This window comes from Tetrahymena thermophila, assembly GCF_000189635.1.
Source record: "Tetrahymena thermophila SB210 genomic scaffold scf_8254609, whole genome shotgun sequence".
Classification (NCBI taxonomy): domain Eukaryota; phylum Ciliophora; class Oligohymenophorea; order Hymenostomatida; family Tetrahymenidae; genus Tetrahymena; species Tetrahymena thermophila.
Window position 1 is genome coordinate 496,887 of NW_002476379.1, and position 19,522 is coordinate 516,408.

The 19,522-nt window shown below is 20.9% G+C and overlaps 4 protein-coding genes across 4 annotated transcripts; 1 reads left to right on the forward strand and 3 right to left on the reverse strand. All coding sequences in view use genetic code 6, as the record gives it.

The window, feature by feature from the left end:
* Positions 1–356: 356 nt before the first annotated feature.
* Positions 357–2,802, reverse strand: TTHERM_00443010 (DnaJ-SEC63-like protein, putative; the record flags this gene model as incomplete). Its single annotated transcript, XM_001033214.2, has 8 exons — positions 357–587; positions 651–803; positions 862–1,341; positions 1,394–1,663; positions 1,716–1,855; positions 1,915–2,213; positions 2,335–2,480; positions 2,542–2,802. The coding sequence occupies 8 exons, from the start codon at positions 2,800–2,802 to the stop codon at positions 357–359; spliced, it is 1,980 nt and encodes a 659-aa protein (XP_001033214.2).
* Positions 2,803–3,481: 679 nt separating this feature from the next.
* TTHERM_00443020 (C2 domain protein) lies at positions 3,482–7,287 on the forward strand (the record flags this gene model as incomplete). Its single annotated transcript, XM_001033215.2, has 13 exons — positions 3,482–3,756; positions 3,886–3,991; positions 4,095–4,878; positions 4,944–5,153; positions 5,212–5,320; positions 5,381–5,704; positions 5,762–5,895; positions 5,966–6,120; positions 6,169–6,346; positions 6,406–6,576; positions 6,639–6,835; positions 6,909–7,007; positions 7,060–7,287. 13 exons carry the CDS (start codon positions 3,482–3,484, stop codon positions 7,285–7,287), a joined length of 2,970 nt encoding a protein of 989 aa, XP_001033215.2.
* A 567-nt stretch (positions 7,288–7,854) lies between these two features.
* Positions 7,855–11,763, reverse strand: TTHERM_00443030 (transmembrane protein, putative; the record flags this gene model as incomplete). The annotated part of the gene is made up of 8 exons (XM_001033216.2): positions 7,855–8,987; positions 9,058–9,419; positions 9,684–9,833; positions 10,068–10,217; positions 10,355–10,794; positions 10,850–11,059; positions 11,356–11,487; positions 11,539–11,763. 8 exons carry the CDS (start codon positions 11,761–11,763, stop codon positions 7,855–7,857), a joined length of 2,802 nt encoding a protein of 933 aa, XP_001033216.2.
* A 2,002-nt stretch (positions 11,764–13,765) lies between these two features.
* TTHERM_00443040 (transmembrane protein, putative) lies at positions 13,766–18,439 on the reverse strand (the record flags this gene model as incomplete). The annotated part of the gene is made up of 11 exons (XM_001033217.2): positions 13,766–14,972; positions 15,054–15,415; positions 15,669–15,818; positions 16,037–16,476; positions 16,533–16,745; positions 17,094–17,225; positions 17,282–17,449; positions 17,546–17,767; positions 17,834–17,986; positions 18,039–18,182; positions 18,227–18,439. The coding sequence occupies 11 exons, from the start codon at positions 18,437–18,439 to the stop codon at positions 13,840–13,842; spliced, it is 3,330 nt and encodes a 1,109-aa protein (XP_001033217.2). The 3' UTR covers positions 13,766–13,839.
* Between the last annotated feature and the right edge of the window lie 1,083 nt (positions 18,440–19,522).

Sequence of the window (19,522 nt, forward strand, 5' to 3'; positions counted from 1 at the left end):
TATCATTTTAATTTAGAAAAAATATAAAATTAATTATAAAACTCAAAATATACCTACCAACCTCAATAGCTCAATCTTTATTTTTTAATTAATTTTTTAAATTATAATTTCTTAATCTTCAAATATTCTCCATATATAAATTAATTCTATATATATTATAAAAATGAGAATGGAAGGTAAGTAGATATATTAATTTCCTGTATTATGATATTTTATAGATAATAAATTTTGAAAACTAATTCAGAAATGAAATTTTATTTAACTTTGTTGATATTTCAAAATTATCATATTTACAAATATAAAAATATTCACAAAGAAATTGAAATATTTCAATTTTAATTTAAAATTCAATTGTTTCAGTTTTTCTTTTTATCATCACTCTTTTACTATTCATTTTCTGATTCTTCTTTTTCTTCTTCTTAATCATCATTAGTATTTGCTTTTCCAAGGTCTTTTGTGATATCAGGGATTTCATCCTCTTCTTCTTCTTGTTCTTACTCTTGTAATTGACCCATTAGTTTTTAAACAAATGTAGGTTCTTTGAATTTTTCAATATCTTCAGGATGAATATCATCTTCGTTTTGGTGCTGATATTAATTTAAATTTTAATAAATATTACAAATTTTACTATCAAAAAATGTTTAATTTACTTTTTCAGTACGAGGAGTTACTTTCAAGTTAAATTTAAAAACTTCATCCATTCCAATATAGCAATCTGGTTTAACATGTAATTCTAAACTAAATTCTCCTTGAGGTAATGCCATTTTCTCATTGAATTCAATATATCTAGCTTGTCCAGTTAACTTTTTTATAAATATTTTCCATTTTAATCTACTTTTTTTATTTATTATTTATTTTTACTTGCTGGTATTAGAAAATTCTTTCTTTGTCAGTGACAAATACATGTAAATACATGTCTTTAACGTAAGGATATTTGTGACAGATTGCAAACATTCCCTCTTCTTTTTCAGGAATATTTTCACGAGTGATGCCTACTTTAAGATTAAAAATTTAACCTTCTTCAATAGTAAGAGAAACAGTTTTATTTTCTTATGAAGTTGCTCTATAGGTTCCACTGCTTTCTTGTTCATCTAGCAAAACATCGAATTGCATTTTCATATTAGGGAAAGAATCTACCTCTTAGTTGACTTCATCTATGAATTTTTATTTTTTAGCCTCATCTAAATTAACTTAGATATCATATTTTCTTTACTCAACAGGTGTATTTTACAAAGTTTTTAAGTTTCTATATTTTTAATAGAGTTTTTTAAAACTAACTTTATCGCTTTGGACAGATGAAATTTGCATAAGATCCATATCATACTTAGTAGACCAAACTCCCTTTAATAAAAATGTAAGTAAATTAAAAATATACTTTAACTAATTAACATACCTAAAAGAAATGCTATTAGAAGTGAATGGTATTAAGAAGAGTTTAAACACTTAAATATCTTGGATTTCCTTTAGGAAGCATTGCATTTAATTAAAGGCAATGTTCAACAGCACTCTCTAAAATGCAAGGAGTTTAACTCATCAATTAAGCAAAGTGCTTCTAAGATTCCTTAGGAATTTCAATTCCTTCAAAATATAAAATAAGCAATTTTTAACCCTTAGTGGAAATGGTATTCTTTGAAGTTTGATACTCTTCTAAAAATTAAGTTTTCTTTATAATTTAATACAATTTTATTATCTTAATTTCATATTTTTAAAATTACTTTGGTAAAGTATTCTTGTTCTTATCTTGTTATTGGGAATCTAAATTCGGCACAATAACCAATTATTTCAATTAGCTTCGATGCTGCCATATTTTGGGTCATTTTTTAGAAAGCTACCATATAGTTTTCAACTAACATTCCTTTATTAATAAATTAATCAAAAATCAATAAAAATAATGTATTAAGAATCATAATTTACCATGGTTGTTTTTGGATTGAGATCTGTTTAACCATATTAAAACAACAATAGGTACTAATATGACAAAAAGAACGGAAAATAAGGCTAAAACAAAAACGTGATTTTCTTTCTTTTAAAAGAATGAAGGCATTGCAATAGCTACTTGCAATGAACCAGGACCATCAGGACTACCAAATTATTCGCAAACTTTCATCTTTGTTTCATCAGTTAAACACTCATTAGCTTTAGTAACTAATAAGAATTTAGCAGCGGCTTCGGGACTAGGATTCTTATCAGGGTGATATAATAACACCATTTTTCTATTTATTGAAATAAATTTTTAACATTTTAATATTTGTGAATTAAGGTAGTTAATTTTAAATTAGAAATTCGCATCCAAATCTTTTAAATCTATAAACTAAATATTTTTATAAAATATACCTGTATGCTTTTTTAATTTCTCCCTAAGAAGCTCCTCTTTGGATTTCTAAAATCTCATAAGGATCGAATCTCTTCAAATCATCTGTTTTGGCAGTGAATTTCGATGTTTGATATGCAAAGTAGATACATGCTAAAAATAAAAGTATCTATTTTTTGAAAATTGATGGATTTAAAAAAAGGATTATAGTTTAAAATTAATTTACTTACCAGAAAATAGAATTTTAAGCTATATTTTTGAGCCTTGAATTATACTGCTTAATTTAGTTTTTTCTAATCAGCTGATTTATCTTTTGGATGAACTCTTTTGATTTAAGAATCTTTCTTAAATAGGTTTCTTAATACGAATAAACCAGTGATAACTGACACAAACGATAGTACTGAAAAAGCAAAAAAGTAAAATGCTGAATCATCATACTAGAGGTTTTAATCTCCTTAATTTCTTGTAAAATTATCTTTAAAACTAGACATTAAAAATCCTTTTTGTTTAACCTTTTATTCCTAAAATAAATTGAGTATATCTTAATTATTTAAGTTTAATATTTATCTGAAATAAGATATCTTCTTTTAAGTTATAAAATGAGGGTTGATTTAAATTGAAAAAATAGACTATAGTTGATCGATCAATAATAAAATAAAAAAACAAACACTTGTCAAAATAAAAAAATTGGTAATTAAATCTATGTGTTTTTCTAAGTAGAATTGCTTTTTGATATTTTTAAACTACAGGCTTTATATTGATTGGATGAACAAATACTAAATTTATAGAAATGCTATTGTATTGATTATTTTGCATTCTTACATTTTTAATATTAATAAATAAAATAAAAACGTTTAATTTAATTTTTTTTGAAGATTTTCTATCATAAATATAATAATTGTGCTATTTCATGTTTGTTAAAAAATATTTAAATTTCAAAAATATTTTTTAATTTTATATTAAAATTATTTATTTGTTTGTTTGAATTGTTGATAAAATTGTATAAATTTCTAGATTTTTTCTATGATGTTAAATTCTTTTAATTTCTATCATTTAACTAACTATCAAATTCTATTTCTTTATCATTTTTATCAGAAATATTCCTTTTTTTGAAAATTTTATATAGTATAGCAAGTAGCAAACTGAAAATAATAAATTTAATAATTTTTAATGGGTGGAGGATTATTTACACCTGCTCAAAAAGCTAGATCAAAGACAAATTAATAGTAGAGTTTCTTAGATAACAATAATGTTGATATTTTATAGCCAGATTTTATTAATGAAAACGCTAAAGAATGTGTTGAACACGCGCTGATTGATGATGGATAAATTAGATTAATGATTAAGTAAAAATATGAGTTCTACATATCTTGTGTAAGATTACCTAAAATGGATTACATTTCAAAAACAGATCCAGCAGTGTATTGCTACATAATTAAGGATAAGTAAAGAGCAATAATATAAATTTTATTTTATATTAAAATATATTATTGATTATTATTCATATTATAAATATGAAAGATATATTCATTATTTTTAGTTAATCATTTAGTATATATATTTTTATCAAATAGCGAACCTGAGTTCATTCATAAAACTGAAGTAATTGCTGATGACTAGGATCCATAATTTGCTAAACCTTTAGTACTAAGTGTAGATCTTACTCAATTTAATAAGGAAGTAAAAAACTTTATTTTATATTTTCAACTAAAAAAAAATATTTAAGGATTAATAATAATAGCATAAATTTCTCAAATATTAATTAAAATGTTATAAATTATAGGTAATTTTTAATATCTATGATATTGATAAATATAATCATTTTGGAGATCACGAAAGACAGTATATTGGAACCATTTAGACAAGTATTTCATCTATGTTAATGGACGAATAATTTTAAAGTGCCATAAGATATGACGAAAAATAGAGTGGAGAGACTAAAAGAGATCTATAAAGTTAAAAAAGAACATCTAAATCGACTTAAGGTTAGTAAAGAGGAGAATTCAAAGTTCGGACATATAATTGCGATTAATATTCAGATTATTATATCTTTTAATTAGAAGGACTAAATATTAAATCTAAAGAATCAATTTATTTGAGAGTTGTTACACATAATAAAAATTATGGGGCAAATAATGAAACTGAAAAGGTTGATATTAAATTTTAAGAGGAACCTAAAGAATTACCTTTGTATTAAACTGACCTTATAAAAATATCTAAAACCATAAATTGGGGAAGGTTTGAAATACAAGAAAAAAAAATATCAAAATATTTAAAATTTGAGCTGTACTAATTCTATGAGAGTAGAGTTAAAAAAGATTTAATTGGAGAATTTAAAGTTTTAAAAGAAAATATCAAGACGCTACACGGGACTGAATAGCCAATTTGTATGCTAAATAAAAAAAAGGTTTAAGGAATTTTAAAGTTTCAAAAAGTCACAAAAATGATGCATCCTTATTCATTACTTTAGTATATCTATGGTGGATTAAATGTTCAATTTTTTATGGCTTTTGATTACTCATAAATGTCTTCTAACATTTATTCCTCTGAGTAAGAGAATATAGCAAGTAAAATAATATTGTTAAAATCAATTAAATGCTCTTTGTTAAATATATATTATACAAATATAAAGGTCATTAGAATTTGATTAATTAATATGAGCAGGCTATAAGAAATTGTATTGATCTTGTTAAATTTTTCTCAAAAAACTAAATGGTTCCTATGTATGGCATGGGAGCTAGATTGCCACCATCTTATACTCATCATAGCAACTGTTTTGCCTTGTCTGGAGATTGGTATGATCCAGAAATCGATTTAAGATACAAAGAAGAAGCTGTTAATAGTATGAATATTTATCATTTTGAATTTGCTAAAGCAAATATTTTTATTTTAATAAATAGCATTTAAAAGAACTTATAAAATAATTAAACCCTCTTCAACACTGATATTTTCTGATATTTTAAAATTTATAAACGGGTATTGTGAAGGAGAAGAATTCACATCTGAAAAGTATTCTTTATTAAAATTCATATCAGCAAATTTATATTTTAAATTTTTTTGAATAATTAGTTAAACTCTATGTGTCCTCCTCATTTTCTCCCATAACGAACTACTATAATCAGACATTGAAGAAACTATGACCTAATTAAAATAATTTGTTGAAATACCATTCCAAGTAGTTAACATTGGAATTGGTACTTAAAATTTTGAGTATGTTAACACTTTTTTAAGTTTGGAAAACTATGAATCAAGCAAGAAGTTTAGCTTTGTTCCTTATGAGGAATTTAAAAATGATCAATTTGGATTTTGCTAAGAAATCCTTAAAAATATACCACTATGCTTACTAGAAAAAGCAAGGAAATAAAGAATCCCACCAATAACATCATTTGATAGGTAAATTAAAAACTAAAGAAGTTTTTAAAAATACTAATTAATTATCTGAAAATATAGCTTACTTGTTGCAAGAGAATTCTACTAAAAGAGTCTATTTTCTGGAGAGAAAAAAAACTTTTAATGTATTAATGAACGCCCCTTTTTTGATTATTTAATATAAGAACTAGGCTACAAAACAGAAATAATCAAAGGTAGAATTATTTTAATAAAATTAAATAAAATTTATCAAATTATGCATATTTATTAATTAATATTATTAAGATATTTTCTTGAATGGACTGGAAGAAGAAGATCTTGGTTTAGTCCTTGACAGAATTGGTTTTTATTCAAAGCCTGCTAATTCTTAAACTACATCTAAATTCTATAGTACAATTAAACAATATGATGAATCAGTTCCATAAAATTTACTTAAAAAGGTATTTCAAACTTTAATTATTAAATTAAATATTTATTTTACAATTTAGGTTAAATAATTTCATCGATTAAAAGAGAAGTATAATGCGCATACCAAAAAGTAAGAAAATAAAACATTAGAGATTAAAAAATAAAATCATGATAACTTGTCTCCCTTCAGTTTTTTTTACAAAGCTGATTAAAAAAATACTGATAAGCAAGAAAATTAAAATAATTAATAGAATAATAGTAAATAAATAATTATCTAATCAATATTATTTGTAAGTAAATATTTTTTGATAAATTAGAATACAGATCTCTGCCAGATTATCCAGAATCATATAAATATTCGAAAATCAATTCTGCAAACAATCTCAATTAAGAACAAGAAAACAATTAAAATCAACAAGACTATGATTCTGTTTACAATGGATAAAAAAACGACGAAATAGAAAATAATTTTAATTATAGTCCTTCTAGTAATATTTATTTGTTCATTTACTTATTTAATTATTTATTTTTAAATTAAAACTTTTAATAGAAGTGTAAAACTCATCATTATATTAAGAAAACAGTTAAAAAAAGTAAATTAGGTAAAATAATTTTTTAAATAAGTGGAAAGATGCAATAGTTTAATCTGCAAAACAAAATTCTTCTGCCATTAAAAATTATAAAAAGTAAAAACCTGTAATATAAGGAATTAATTGTTCTTTTTGCACTGGAGAATAAATCAATATTGTAAATTTTTATTTTTAATTAAAACAATTTGTCTCATCAAATATGTATGATCTATTTTTATTATTTTTTCTAGATTTTAATGCCATGTGGTCATAATTGCTGTTGCCAAGAATATTTAGATTAATTCAGTGATCAAGTATGTCCGATTTGCCATATTAACATTATCCAAATAGTAAATTTTATTTATTATTTAATGGTTATTGTAAATAAAAATAAATAAATAGGTAAAATTTTATGATTAAGAGTAAAAACTTGATATCTCTTAAGATTAATACAGAAATAATAGTAAAAGTAAAGAAAGATTAAATAAATCACCAGATAAGATAGATAATAATAAAAATGAACCTGAAATTTAATTTTTAGTAAATAAATAAGAATTTACAAATATTGTCCACAAAAAAAAGGAAAAGAGTCACTTGGCTCAAGGATAAATAATACTAAAGTATGAATGAATGAACTAATAATATATTGATATAATCATTTTCATTTAATTATGGAAATTTTTAAAAATAAAAAATTAAATAATATTTATTGTTTTGATACATTGGATTTTTATATAAAAACAGTATAAAAATTAAAAAATGTTACTTAAATTTTAGACAAATTACTTTGAAAAGTTTAGTGATATAAGATAGATCACTTTTTTTTCTAATTGCATTTACTTAAGCCTCCCGCTTTCAAGTATAATTTAAAATTTTATGAAAATGAAATTAATAAAAATTAAAACTTAGGGTTTAAAATTTTAAAATATAAAAAATTTGAAATATAATTAACTTATACATTTAAACTTAGTATATTGGATTTCTGAAAAAATAAGTAAATATTAGTCAATTAACTAACTCTTTTTTTTATCTTTTGATTAAGATGCTAGCATTTTCTAAATTAATTTTGATGATTTCTAATTTTAAGCATTTAGAGATAGATTTTTTTCATTTTTATTGATTAAAGGAAAAAAAAATAAATTATTTACAAATAGTATTTTAAAACAAAATAAACATAAAAACACAAAATAAAAACATTCAATCTTATTTTTAAATTGTTTCAGATTGATTTTACTTATCTAGTATATTCTATTCATCTTTTTAATTTTAAGAACACTTATTTTTCTTAAAAATATTGATAATATTAAAAGGTTTTATTTAGTTATTTGATAGCTCAATTTATGTGTTTGATAAATTCAAATCAGTAAATTATTATTGATCCAATTAATCTTCTTGCTATTATAATTTTTTTTCAACTATTTTTTATTTAACAAGGTCATAAATCTATATGCTGAGAGTTACTAGCATATAAAGTGGCTAAATTAATTAAACTATTTGAATATTTATTAAAAAAGAATAACTAATAGCATCAATATCTTATATATATTCAGAGATATTATTTTAATCACAGTAATAATTGAGCACCAAGAATTAAATTTATAGCAACAACCAAAATAGATAATTAATTATAAAATAAATATTAGTTAATCTAGAGAAAAAAGGCCTCAGGTAGATAACCATTATCAAAAGGTTTAAATAAAGGATTATTGATATAATATTTGCTGTCATCCAGTTATTGCTTAGTTAAATAAAGCAGGTAGGTAGGAGAAAAGACTCATAAAATTGGTAAATAATTATAAAATTTCTTCTCAATTTTGATTCGTAAATGGTTTCATTTCGTATTTTATTTTTAGTAATTTCTTAAAAGCTCATCTCTGGTTACATATTATTTTCATTATTTAAATATTTGTATTGTTATTTATATATATATGCTGTTAATATAAATAAAATGAGTGTAATAAATTATTTAATTCCTAATTGTTCAATACTTGATTATAAAAAGAATTCTTTGATCTGTTAGTTGATACTAATTATGAAAATTGATATTATTAACTGAAAATACTAAATCAGCAACGATGAGAATAAAGATTAGTAGATTTTAATTGAAATTTGTTTGACTTTATCTATCTAAATTTTCTCTGTTAGGATGTAAAATAGTGCAAAGAGAAAAGAGCATATAGCAAATAAAATTATTGCTTAACCACAGTTGACTAAAATGTGATAAGGAAGTTCCATTTTTTAATATTTAATGTTTTAGTATTATATCAAATAGTTATCTAATAGTTAGTTAAATGGATTTAAAACTTTAAACTACTGAGAAGGCAATTTTCCTAGAATATTTTTAATATTTATTTATTGAATTAAAAATTAATAAATCAAATATTTATAAATTGTTTATACCAGATAAAATTTCTAATGCAGAGTAAATTTACTTTGGTAAGTTTACATTCAAAAGATATAGATAAGCTAGTTTTTATACTGTTAGGCTAGAAATTAAGATACCAAAACTAGAGTTAGATCCTATATTTTGAATTAAGTTCATAACGGTAGTGCTAACAACTAATGCTGATGATGTTGATGATGATAACTGTTAAATTTATTCTATTTTTTATTCAGTAAAAACCTGAGACTTATAAGTTAAAAATATCTATTAGCAAAAATTATTGATGATATCATAACCTTCATAACAACTTGTACACTAATTTTGATTAGCACCTAAACATGTCTTGCAACGTTCAAAACAAGTAATACAATTTTAATTACTTATTATTTAAAATTATATAAAATAAAAATTACTTATTTGTTAAAAAGAATATGGAAGTCTCATTTATTGATAAATAAAATTGTTATGTGTTGAGATTCACTTTAAATTTAAATTAAATTTCATCTCTTATTTATGAAATTTCATATATTAAAATAATAAATAAGGATTGATTGAAATCAAAAATTAAACATTTTATTTTAATCAATAAAAATTAAATTCATAAATCATTTTTATTATTATCTAATATAAAAACCATCATTACCTAATAAAATAACCTTTGTTAACATCACATGCTTTGCATTGTTTATCTTAAAACAAATAAAAATCAGGAAATTTGCAACTTAGACATTAATTTTGATTAGGACCTTCACATGTCTAACAGGAATGGAAGCAAAGCAAACAGTTTTATCCACTATTAAATTTTAAAGATAAACTTTATAATGATTGATTTAATTTTTTATTTTATATTTTTATTTGCTAAAATAATTTTTTTTTAAAGAGTGTTAAATTTTTATTAATAATAACTCTTCAATTTTAGTATGATTTTTGAGAATTAATAAAAAATCAAGTTTACAAAAAGTTGGTATTATTTATTTAATTTTTTTATTAAATTCAATAGTTAATTTTATAATATTTGGTTGATTACCTTATTGTATATCCTTAATCTGTGATGCATTTGTTACATGTTTTATCTTCATATAAAAATAACCCAGACCCATTACAACTAGTACACTAATTTTACTAGCTACCCTCACATGTTTTACAAGATTAAAAACAAGGAATACAATAGTTTCCTCTTTAATTAAAAAAAGTATAATTAAAATTAATTATAATTTGTTATTTAAAGTTAATAAAAAAAAATTATTATTGTTTATAAAAATTTTGTAAAATAATATTATAGGCTAAAAATAAAAGAACTTTTAATCAATTTACTGTATATAATAACCATTCTAGATATCACATGTTTTACAAGATAAATCTTCAAATAAATAGTATCCTTTTTAACACTTGATACATGTTATCTAATCTTTACACTAATCACAATAAGGAATAGTGCATTAAATGCATGCATTTCCATCCATATAAAATTAGCTATTGCACTAGCATTAATTATTTATTATGCTTGCATTTTAAACACAATCACAAGTCAAATTAACTTTATTTTATATTGATAAGTTAGGGCATGCTTTTTCACAGGTAAAATTATCAGGCTAAATAATTTAGCTTAATTAACATTATAAACACTACTGACTATTTATTGTTTACTAACAATCATCGCAATAATCTCTGCAAGTGGCTAGAATAAAATTTCTATTCCAAACAAGAAAGAATATAGACCCATCGTTTTATATAAATTATAAAGCAGTTATTTCCTAGATCAATTTATTAAATTAATTTTTTTATAATATTATTAAATAAATAAATTACACCCTAATAATTATATTGAAAGTTCATATCATTTATCAAATTTTGTAATGTTCCAGGAAAAGTTGGTTAAGGAAAACCAATTGTATTTTAAAAACTATATTATGAGTTCTTCCAATCTAATTAAACAACATCTACTTTTTATGTTTGGATATTAAATGTGAAAATTATTTTTTAAGCAACATTCTATTATTGATAGACCATAATAACATTCTAATTAATATAAAACTTTTAATTATCTATAAAAGAAGTTTAAATAAAATAAATTTCAATTAATTAAATTGGAGCATGTTTTTTTTTTTGTGTGTTTTTATTTTATTGGTTTTTGTTTTCCAACTTTGTTTTATAATTTGGCTCTAATAAAATCTTGAAAGAAAAAATACTTAAGAAAACATTGTTAAAATTGAATAACTTCGATTAAATCTTTCCTCTTGCTATTACTCTCTGAAACCAGTCAAATAATTAACGCTATCTTTTAATTTAATCAAAGAAATTATATTATTAATTACTTTTATTTAAATGGAATTATTTATGCTATCAATCTGTTTTATTTAACCAGAAGTTTACAAAAAAATAAAAGTGCTAAAATCGTAGAAAGTGTAAGCTTTGTCTCCTTTTAGAGCAAATACAAATAAATTAACCTAATATAAATTAATTATTTACTTTAGAAGTTTTTTATTTTAAAAAATTACTCCGTTAGATTATACCACTTTTGAAATAAATAAATTATCGAAACCTTAAGAGGAGCTTGGGCCTATTGTTAATTATTTTAAACACGAAAAATTAGTTGAATTAACATCTAATTAGCAAATATTTATTCTATTTCTAGCATCAATGAAAACAAATAGATCAAATTATTTCTATTTTTAATTTTAGAATTGTTTAAATTTATTTTTAGTTTTTTTCTTAAATACCATGGGCGCTCTTGAATAAGGATTATATTAAAAATAATGGTTCTAAAATTTTTGATCCAAAAATGGAATTTAATTTTAAATTTAAAAAAATAATGTATGTTAAGATACATCAATGCACCACGATATTTAAAAATAATAGGAAAATAATATTAAAAATGCTAATAATAAATTACATCAACCAAAGCTATAAAGCATTAATAGATGCTTAATGAACTGAAATTAATAATATAAGATTTATATATCAAAATATCATCTAAAATCATATAATCTTAATAGTTGTGAAAACATATTTATATTTATTTAAAAATCTTCTACTAATAAGCAAGATTACCATAAGCATCATCTTAGATAATGTATTTTCCTGGGCAAATAAAATAATAATACTAACCCTAGATTTTAAATTATTAAAATTTAATTTAAATAAAAAAGTAAAGATTTTATTATTAATTTAGTTGTTTTACATATTTTTTCACTTAGCCTTCAGAGCAATTATAAGTATCCATAAGTGCTTATTATTAAAAATCACCATAAAAAACAAAATTTAAGTCAATATAAACAAAAGAAGCAAAATATCCTCCAGGAATAGAATTGATATTAACAAAGTTATTCTATATGAATTTATTTTTTATTTAAATTATTTTATAAAAAATTAAAATATTACATCAAAATAATAATATGGACTATTCATTTTATCAAACATTAATTAGAAAGTATCACTTTTTTTATAGTCATTTGGAACAAAAATTATAAAATAAGAAAGACGGCGGTTCAATATATTAACGCAAAACACACTATTCAATTCCTTTTTAATAAAATAATTTAAATAAATAACATAATAAATAATTTACTTCAATAATACTAAAATAAGCTAATTTATTATATATGATTTAGCTCTCTACTATTACTAAAAAGAATCCAATAGCAAATAAATAAACACACTATTTTTAACTGTGATTCATTATAAATTAAGCTAATATTTTAACAAAAGAAAAAATTGTATAATTTTATTTTATACTTTTAATTTTCTCTATATATTTTTAAAACGCTGAAGCAGGTTTTCTTGTGATTAAGTGCTTATATACTCGTATAAGTTTTGTAAGATTTAATTTAAATAAATAAATATTCTTTTATTAATAAAAGGACTCTGATTTAAACAAAGATAAATTGCAAAATATAATTTTTAATTTCATTTTTGACATTTTGGGAAATAATATCTAAGCGCATATCTATTTTTCACAATATTTCTTTCCTTTTACATTTATAAAAAAGAAAAATTAAGAGTGGTTTGATTTATCAGACAAGAATCTCTATACAATCATTTTTTTTTCTAATGTTAAGAAATTTTATTAAAATTTAGATTTGATCAATAAAAAAATAAACAAACAATTTTTCTATCAATTAGCTTGTAAGTAAACCACAGCATTAAAAAGAATAAAGTTATTCTAAATAAATAAATAAGTAGATTTCTAAAATATATACATATTATTCAATCATATATACTAATTCGATGTATTTAGCCAAAATTGAAAAACAAAATGAAATACTTATCAGAGATTAATACTTTTGTCAAATCTTGTCACGAGCACAAAATCAGCATATTAGACTCATTTTCATAGATCTAATTTTTATTAATTTACATCATACACATCTCAAATATCTGCATAATTAGAGTCATCTAATCAGATATTCTAAATTATAAATAATTATTTTAAAACCAATTTTTATATACCATAAATCCTAATATTTACTACAGTATACTAGTCTGGTAGTCTACAACCATTCTACCCAAAATATTTCTAAAATATAAAAAATTTGAAATTTAATTAGCTAATAAAAATAAACTTAGTAGATTGGATTTCTGAAAAAATAAATTCATATTAGCTAATTGAATAACTCTTTTTTTATCTGTTGATTAAAGATGCCAACATTCTAAATTAATTTTGATGATTTCTAATTTTAAGCATTTTTAGATTGATTTTTTTTTCATTTGTAATTATTAGATAAAGAAAGAAAAAAAAATTATTATTAACATAAAGTATTTTAAAATAAAATAAACATAAAAATACAAAACAAAAACACTCAATCATATTTTTAAATTATTTCAGATTGATTTTACTTATCTAGTATATTTAATTCATCTTTTTAATTTTAAGAGCACTTATTTTACTTAAAAATTTTAATAATGTTAAAAGGTTTGATTTTGTTATTTACTAGCTCAATTTATGTGTTTGATTAATTCAAATCAGTAAATTATTATTGATTTAATTAATCTTCTTGTTATTATAATTTTTTTTCAACTATTTTTTATTTAACAAGATCATAAATCTTTATGCTGAGAGTTACTAGCATATAAAATGGCTAAATTAGTTAAACTATTAGGATATTTATTAAAAAAGATAAACTAATAGCATCTATATCCTAAGTATATTCAGAGATATTATTTTAATTACAGTAATAATTGAGCACCAAGAATTAAATTTACAGCAACAACCAAATTAGATAATTAATTATAAAATACATATTAGTTAATTTAGAGAAAAAAGGCCTCAAGTAGATAACCATTACAAAAAGGTTTAAATAAAGGATTATTGATACAATATTTGCTGCTATCCAGTTATTGCAAAGTTAAATAAAGCAAGTAGGTAGGAGAAAAGACTCATAAAATTGGTAAATAATTATAAAATTTCTTCTCAATTTTGAATCATAAATGGTTTCATTTTATATTTTATTTTTAGTAATTTCTTAAAAGCTCATCTCTGGTTACATATTATTTTCAGTATTTAAATATTTGTATTGTTATTTACATATAAATTTTGTTAAAATTAACAAAATGTATGTAATAAATAATTTAATTCCTAATTACTCAATACTTAATTATAAAAAGAATTCTTTAATCTGTTAGTTAATACTAATTACGAAAATGGATATTATTAACTGAAAATACTAAATTATCAATGATGAGAATAAAGATTAGTAGACTTTAATTGAATTTTGTTTGACTTTATCTATTTAAATTTTCTCTGTTAAGATGTAAAATAGTGCAAAGAGAAAAGAGCATATAGCAAATAAAATAATAGCTTAACCACAGTTGACTAAAATATGGTAAGGAAGTTCCATTTTTTAATATTTAATATTTTAGTATTATATTAAATAGTTATCTAATAGTTAACTAAATGGATTTAAGACTTTAAACTACTGAGAAGGTAACTTTCCTACAATATTATTTATATTTATTTATTGAATTGAAAATTAATAAAAAAAATATTTTTTAATTGTTTAGTAATTTAATTTACCAGATAGAATTTCTAATGCAGAGGAAATTTACTTTGGTAAGTTTGCATTCAAAAGATATAGATAAGCTAGCTTTTATACTGTTAGGCTAGAAATTAAGATGCCAAAGCTAGAGTTAGATCCTATATTTTGAATTAAGTTCATAATGGTAGTGCTAACAATCAATGCAGATGATGTTGAAGAAGATATCTATTAAATTTATTATATCTTTTATTCAGTAAAAACCTGAGAATTATAATTTAAGGATGTCTATTAGCAAAAATTATTGATGATATCATAACCTTCATAACAACTTGTACATTGATTTTGATTAGCACCTAAGCATGTCTTGCAATTTTCAGAACAAGAAATACAATTTTAATTACTTATTATTTAAAATTATATTAAAATAAAATTTATTTATTTGTTAAAAAGAATATGAAAATTTAATCTTTTGATAAATAAATTATAAATTTTAGAGTTTCATTTAAAATTAATATTTCTATCTTTTATTTAAATTTAATAAATTAAAATATAAATTAAGAAAGCAAAAATTAAAAATTTTTTATCTATAAATAAAAATTAAATTTATTTATTAATTATTTTCGTTTTATTATCTAATAAAAAACTATGATTACCTGATAAAATTACCATTGTTAATGTCACATGGTTTGCATTGTTTATCCTAAAACATATAAAAATCTGGAAGTTTACAACTTAGACATTAATTTTAATTAGGACCTTCACAAGTTTAACATGAATGGAAGCAACGCAAACAGTTTTATCCACTATTAAATTTTAAAAATAAAGTTTATTATAATTAATTTAATTTTATATTTTTTTCTAAATAATATTATTTTAAAGAGTGTTAAATTTTCATTAATAATAATTCTTCAATTTGAGCAGGAATAATAATTGTTTATTTAAACTTTATAAAAAAATTTAAATTCCTCAAAATAAAATAATATTATAGCCTAAAAAATAAAAGAGATTTTAACCAATTTACTTTTTATAATAACCATCCTAGATATTGCAAATGTTGCAAGAGAAATCTTCAAATAAGTAGTATCCTTATTAACACTTCATACATGCTATCGAATCTTTACACTAACCACAATTAGGAATAGAGCATTAAATACATGCATTTCCTTCCATATGAAACTAACTATTGCACTAACATTAATTATTTATTAAGCTCGCATTTTAAACGCAATCACAAGTCAAATTATCATTATTCTATATTGATAAGCTAGGGCATGATTTTTCACATGTAATATTATCTGGCTAAAGAAAATAGCTTATTAAACATTATAAACACTTCTGACTATCTATTGCTTGCTAACAATCATCACAATAATCTCTGCAAGTGGCCAGGATAAAATTTTTATTCCAAATTATTGTGCTAAAATCTTACTTGTCAATTAATAATGTTATAGCAATTACTTCCTAAATAAATTCATTAAATTAATTTTTTTAAAAATATTAATTAATAAATAAATTACACTATTAGGAGGATTCTTATCAAAATTTTATAAATTAGAAAATCTTTATAATGTTCCTTTATAAGGTTAAAATTAATTTGTTAATGCATTTGTAAATGTATATTATGAGTTCTTCCAATCTAATTATGTAATATCTACTTTTTATGTTTGAATATTATATCTGAAAATTATTTTTTAATCAACCTTTTACTATTGATAGACCATAATTATATTCTAATTAATAAAAAAACTTTTAATTATCTATTAAACAAATTTAAATAAAATAAAATTCAAGTTATAATTATTTCAATAGTTTCATTTTTTTGTATTTTTATTTTATTGATATATGTTTTTGAATTTCCATATAGCACGGATAATTTGGGAATGTGGGAATTTTTAGGAAAAAAACTTTTTGGTATATTCCCAAGACTAATAAAATCTTGAAAGAAAAAATACTTTAGAAAATTTGATTCAAGTTTAAGAGTTTACATTAAATTTTTCTCATATTATTACTCTCTTATATCATTAAAATAATTAATATTAATTATCTTTTAAATTAATCTAAGATTTTATAATCATTACTTTTATTTAAATAGATTAAGTTATGTTATCAATTTGTTTTATATAACCCGAAGTTTACAAAACAGTAAAAGTGCTGATATCGTAGAAAGTGTGAACTTTTTAAGCAGATAGAGCGAATGCAATTAAATTAACCTAATAAAAATTAATAATTTATATTTAAATGCTCTTTATTACAAATAATGAATTACTCCATTAGATTCTACTACTTATGAAATAAATATTTAGAAAATACTTATGCCTATGTAGGGTTTATTTATTATTAATTATTTTAAACAGTTAAGATTACTTGAATTAACATCTAATTAGCAAATAGTTATTGTATTGTCATCTTCGTAAACAAAGAGATCAAACTATTTCTATTTTTAATTTTAGAATTATTTAAATTCTTTTTTAATTTTTTGATATAATATTTAAAAATAAGAGGAAAATAATATATGGTAATAATAAATTACATCAACTAAAAGTAAAGAATAGCAGTATTAATTTAAAGAACTGATATTAATAATATAAGATTTATATATCAAAAGATCTTAAGAAATCATATAATTTTAATAATTAGATTAACATGACATTTGTGATATTTATTAAAAAATCTATGTTTTGTATTAAAGATTTGAAAAATCCTTATCTTAGATAATGTATCTTGCTGCACAAATGAAATAATAATACTCACCCTAGATTTTAAATTATTTTAATTTAAATAAAAAGTAAACATTTTAGTATTAATTGAGTTATTTTACATATTTTTTAACATAAAAAGTACCAGCGCATTACCTATTTCTTAAAAATCCATCTCTAATTTGATTAAAATCAACTCTTAAGTCAAAATAAAAAAATTATCTTTGATTATTTTCTAAAAGTCCTTCCATAGTAGAAATATAAACTTAGTTATTCTTTATGAATTATTTATTTATTAAAATTATTTTTTTAAAAATAAAATATTACATCTATATAATATTATGGAGGATTAATCACTGAAGGCAAATCTAGCCGCTTTTATCCATCATAATTATCATTTGGAATAAAAAATTTAAAACGCCATTGTTGCTTACTCTCTTAAGGAATGTGGTAAAATACACAATTCAATTCCTAAAAAAAAATAATATAAATAAATAATACAAAAAATAATTTACTTCTATTATCATAAAATTCATTTGTCCTATGATTTAGCTTTTAACTATTACTTTTAGCAATCCTATAATAGCAAATAAATAAAAATACTATTTTTAACTGTGATTCATTTTAAATTGAGCTTATATTTTAATAAAAGAAAAAAATTGTTTAATTGTATTTTTTTAATATTAATTTTCAGAATATTTTATTAAAAGACTGTAGCAAGTTTTCATGTAATTAAAAGCTTATATTCTTGAAATAAAATTAAAAATATAATAAACAAGATATAAAGGATAATAAGAACGCGAAGCCACTAGAACTACAATTTTGAATAGGCGCAATTTAAAAATTTTAATAAAGGAGAAAAAATATTATTTTGATAGGGTATTTAATGAATTTTTATTTTCGTAATTGCCACTACTGTATATGTATTTTTGAAAATTCATAATTTAATAAAAATTTTTTTGTTTCTTTGTAAAATTTTATTTTGAAATTAAAAATACTATTAATTTGAATTACATAAAACGAAAGAAGAAAAAAAAATGAATTTTAGATTCATAAAAAAAAGATAAAATAATTTTTTAAAAACAATTAACTTATTAAAATAAAAACTTAATTATTTATTTATTTACTTTTTGAAAAATAAATTCTTTTGAGTAAATTAGCTAACTCTTTTTTTTTATTTATTTATTAATATACCAGCATTCTCTAAAGTAGTTTTGATGATTTCTATTTTTAAGCACTTTTATGATTGATTTTTCTCATTTATAACTATTAAGTAAAGAAAAAAATAATAAATTATTTACAAAATGTATTTTAAGACAAAATAAATATAGAAATTCAAAACAAAAATATTCAATCTTATTTTTAAATTGTTTCAGATTGAATTTAATGATTTAGTATATTATATTCATCTTTTTAATTTTAAGAACAATTATTTTTCTTAAAAATTTTGATAATTTTAAAAGATTTTATTTAGTTATTTGATAGCTCAATTTATGTGTTTGATAAATTCAAATCACTCAATTACTATTGATCTAATTAATCTTCTTGTTATTATAATTTTTTTTCAACCATTTTTTATTTAACAAGGTCATAAATCTAAATGCTGAGAGTTACTAACATATAAAATGGCTAAATTAGTTAAACTATTTAGACATTTATTAAAAAAGAATAACTAATAGCGTCAATATCTTAAGTATATTCAGAGATATTATCTTAATTGCAGTAATAATTGAGCACCAAAAATTAAATTTATAGCAACAACCAAAATAGATAGTTAATAATAAAATATATATTGTTTAATCTAGAGAAAA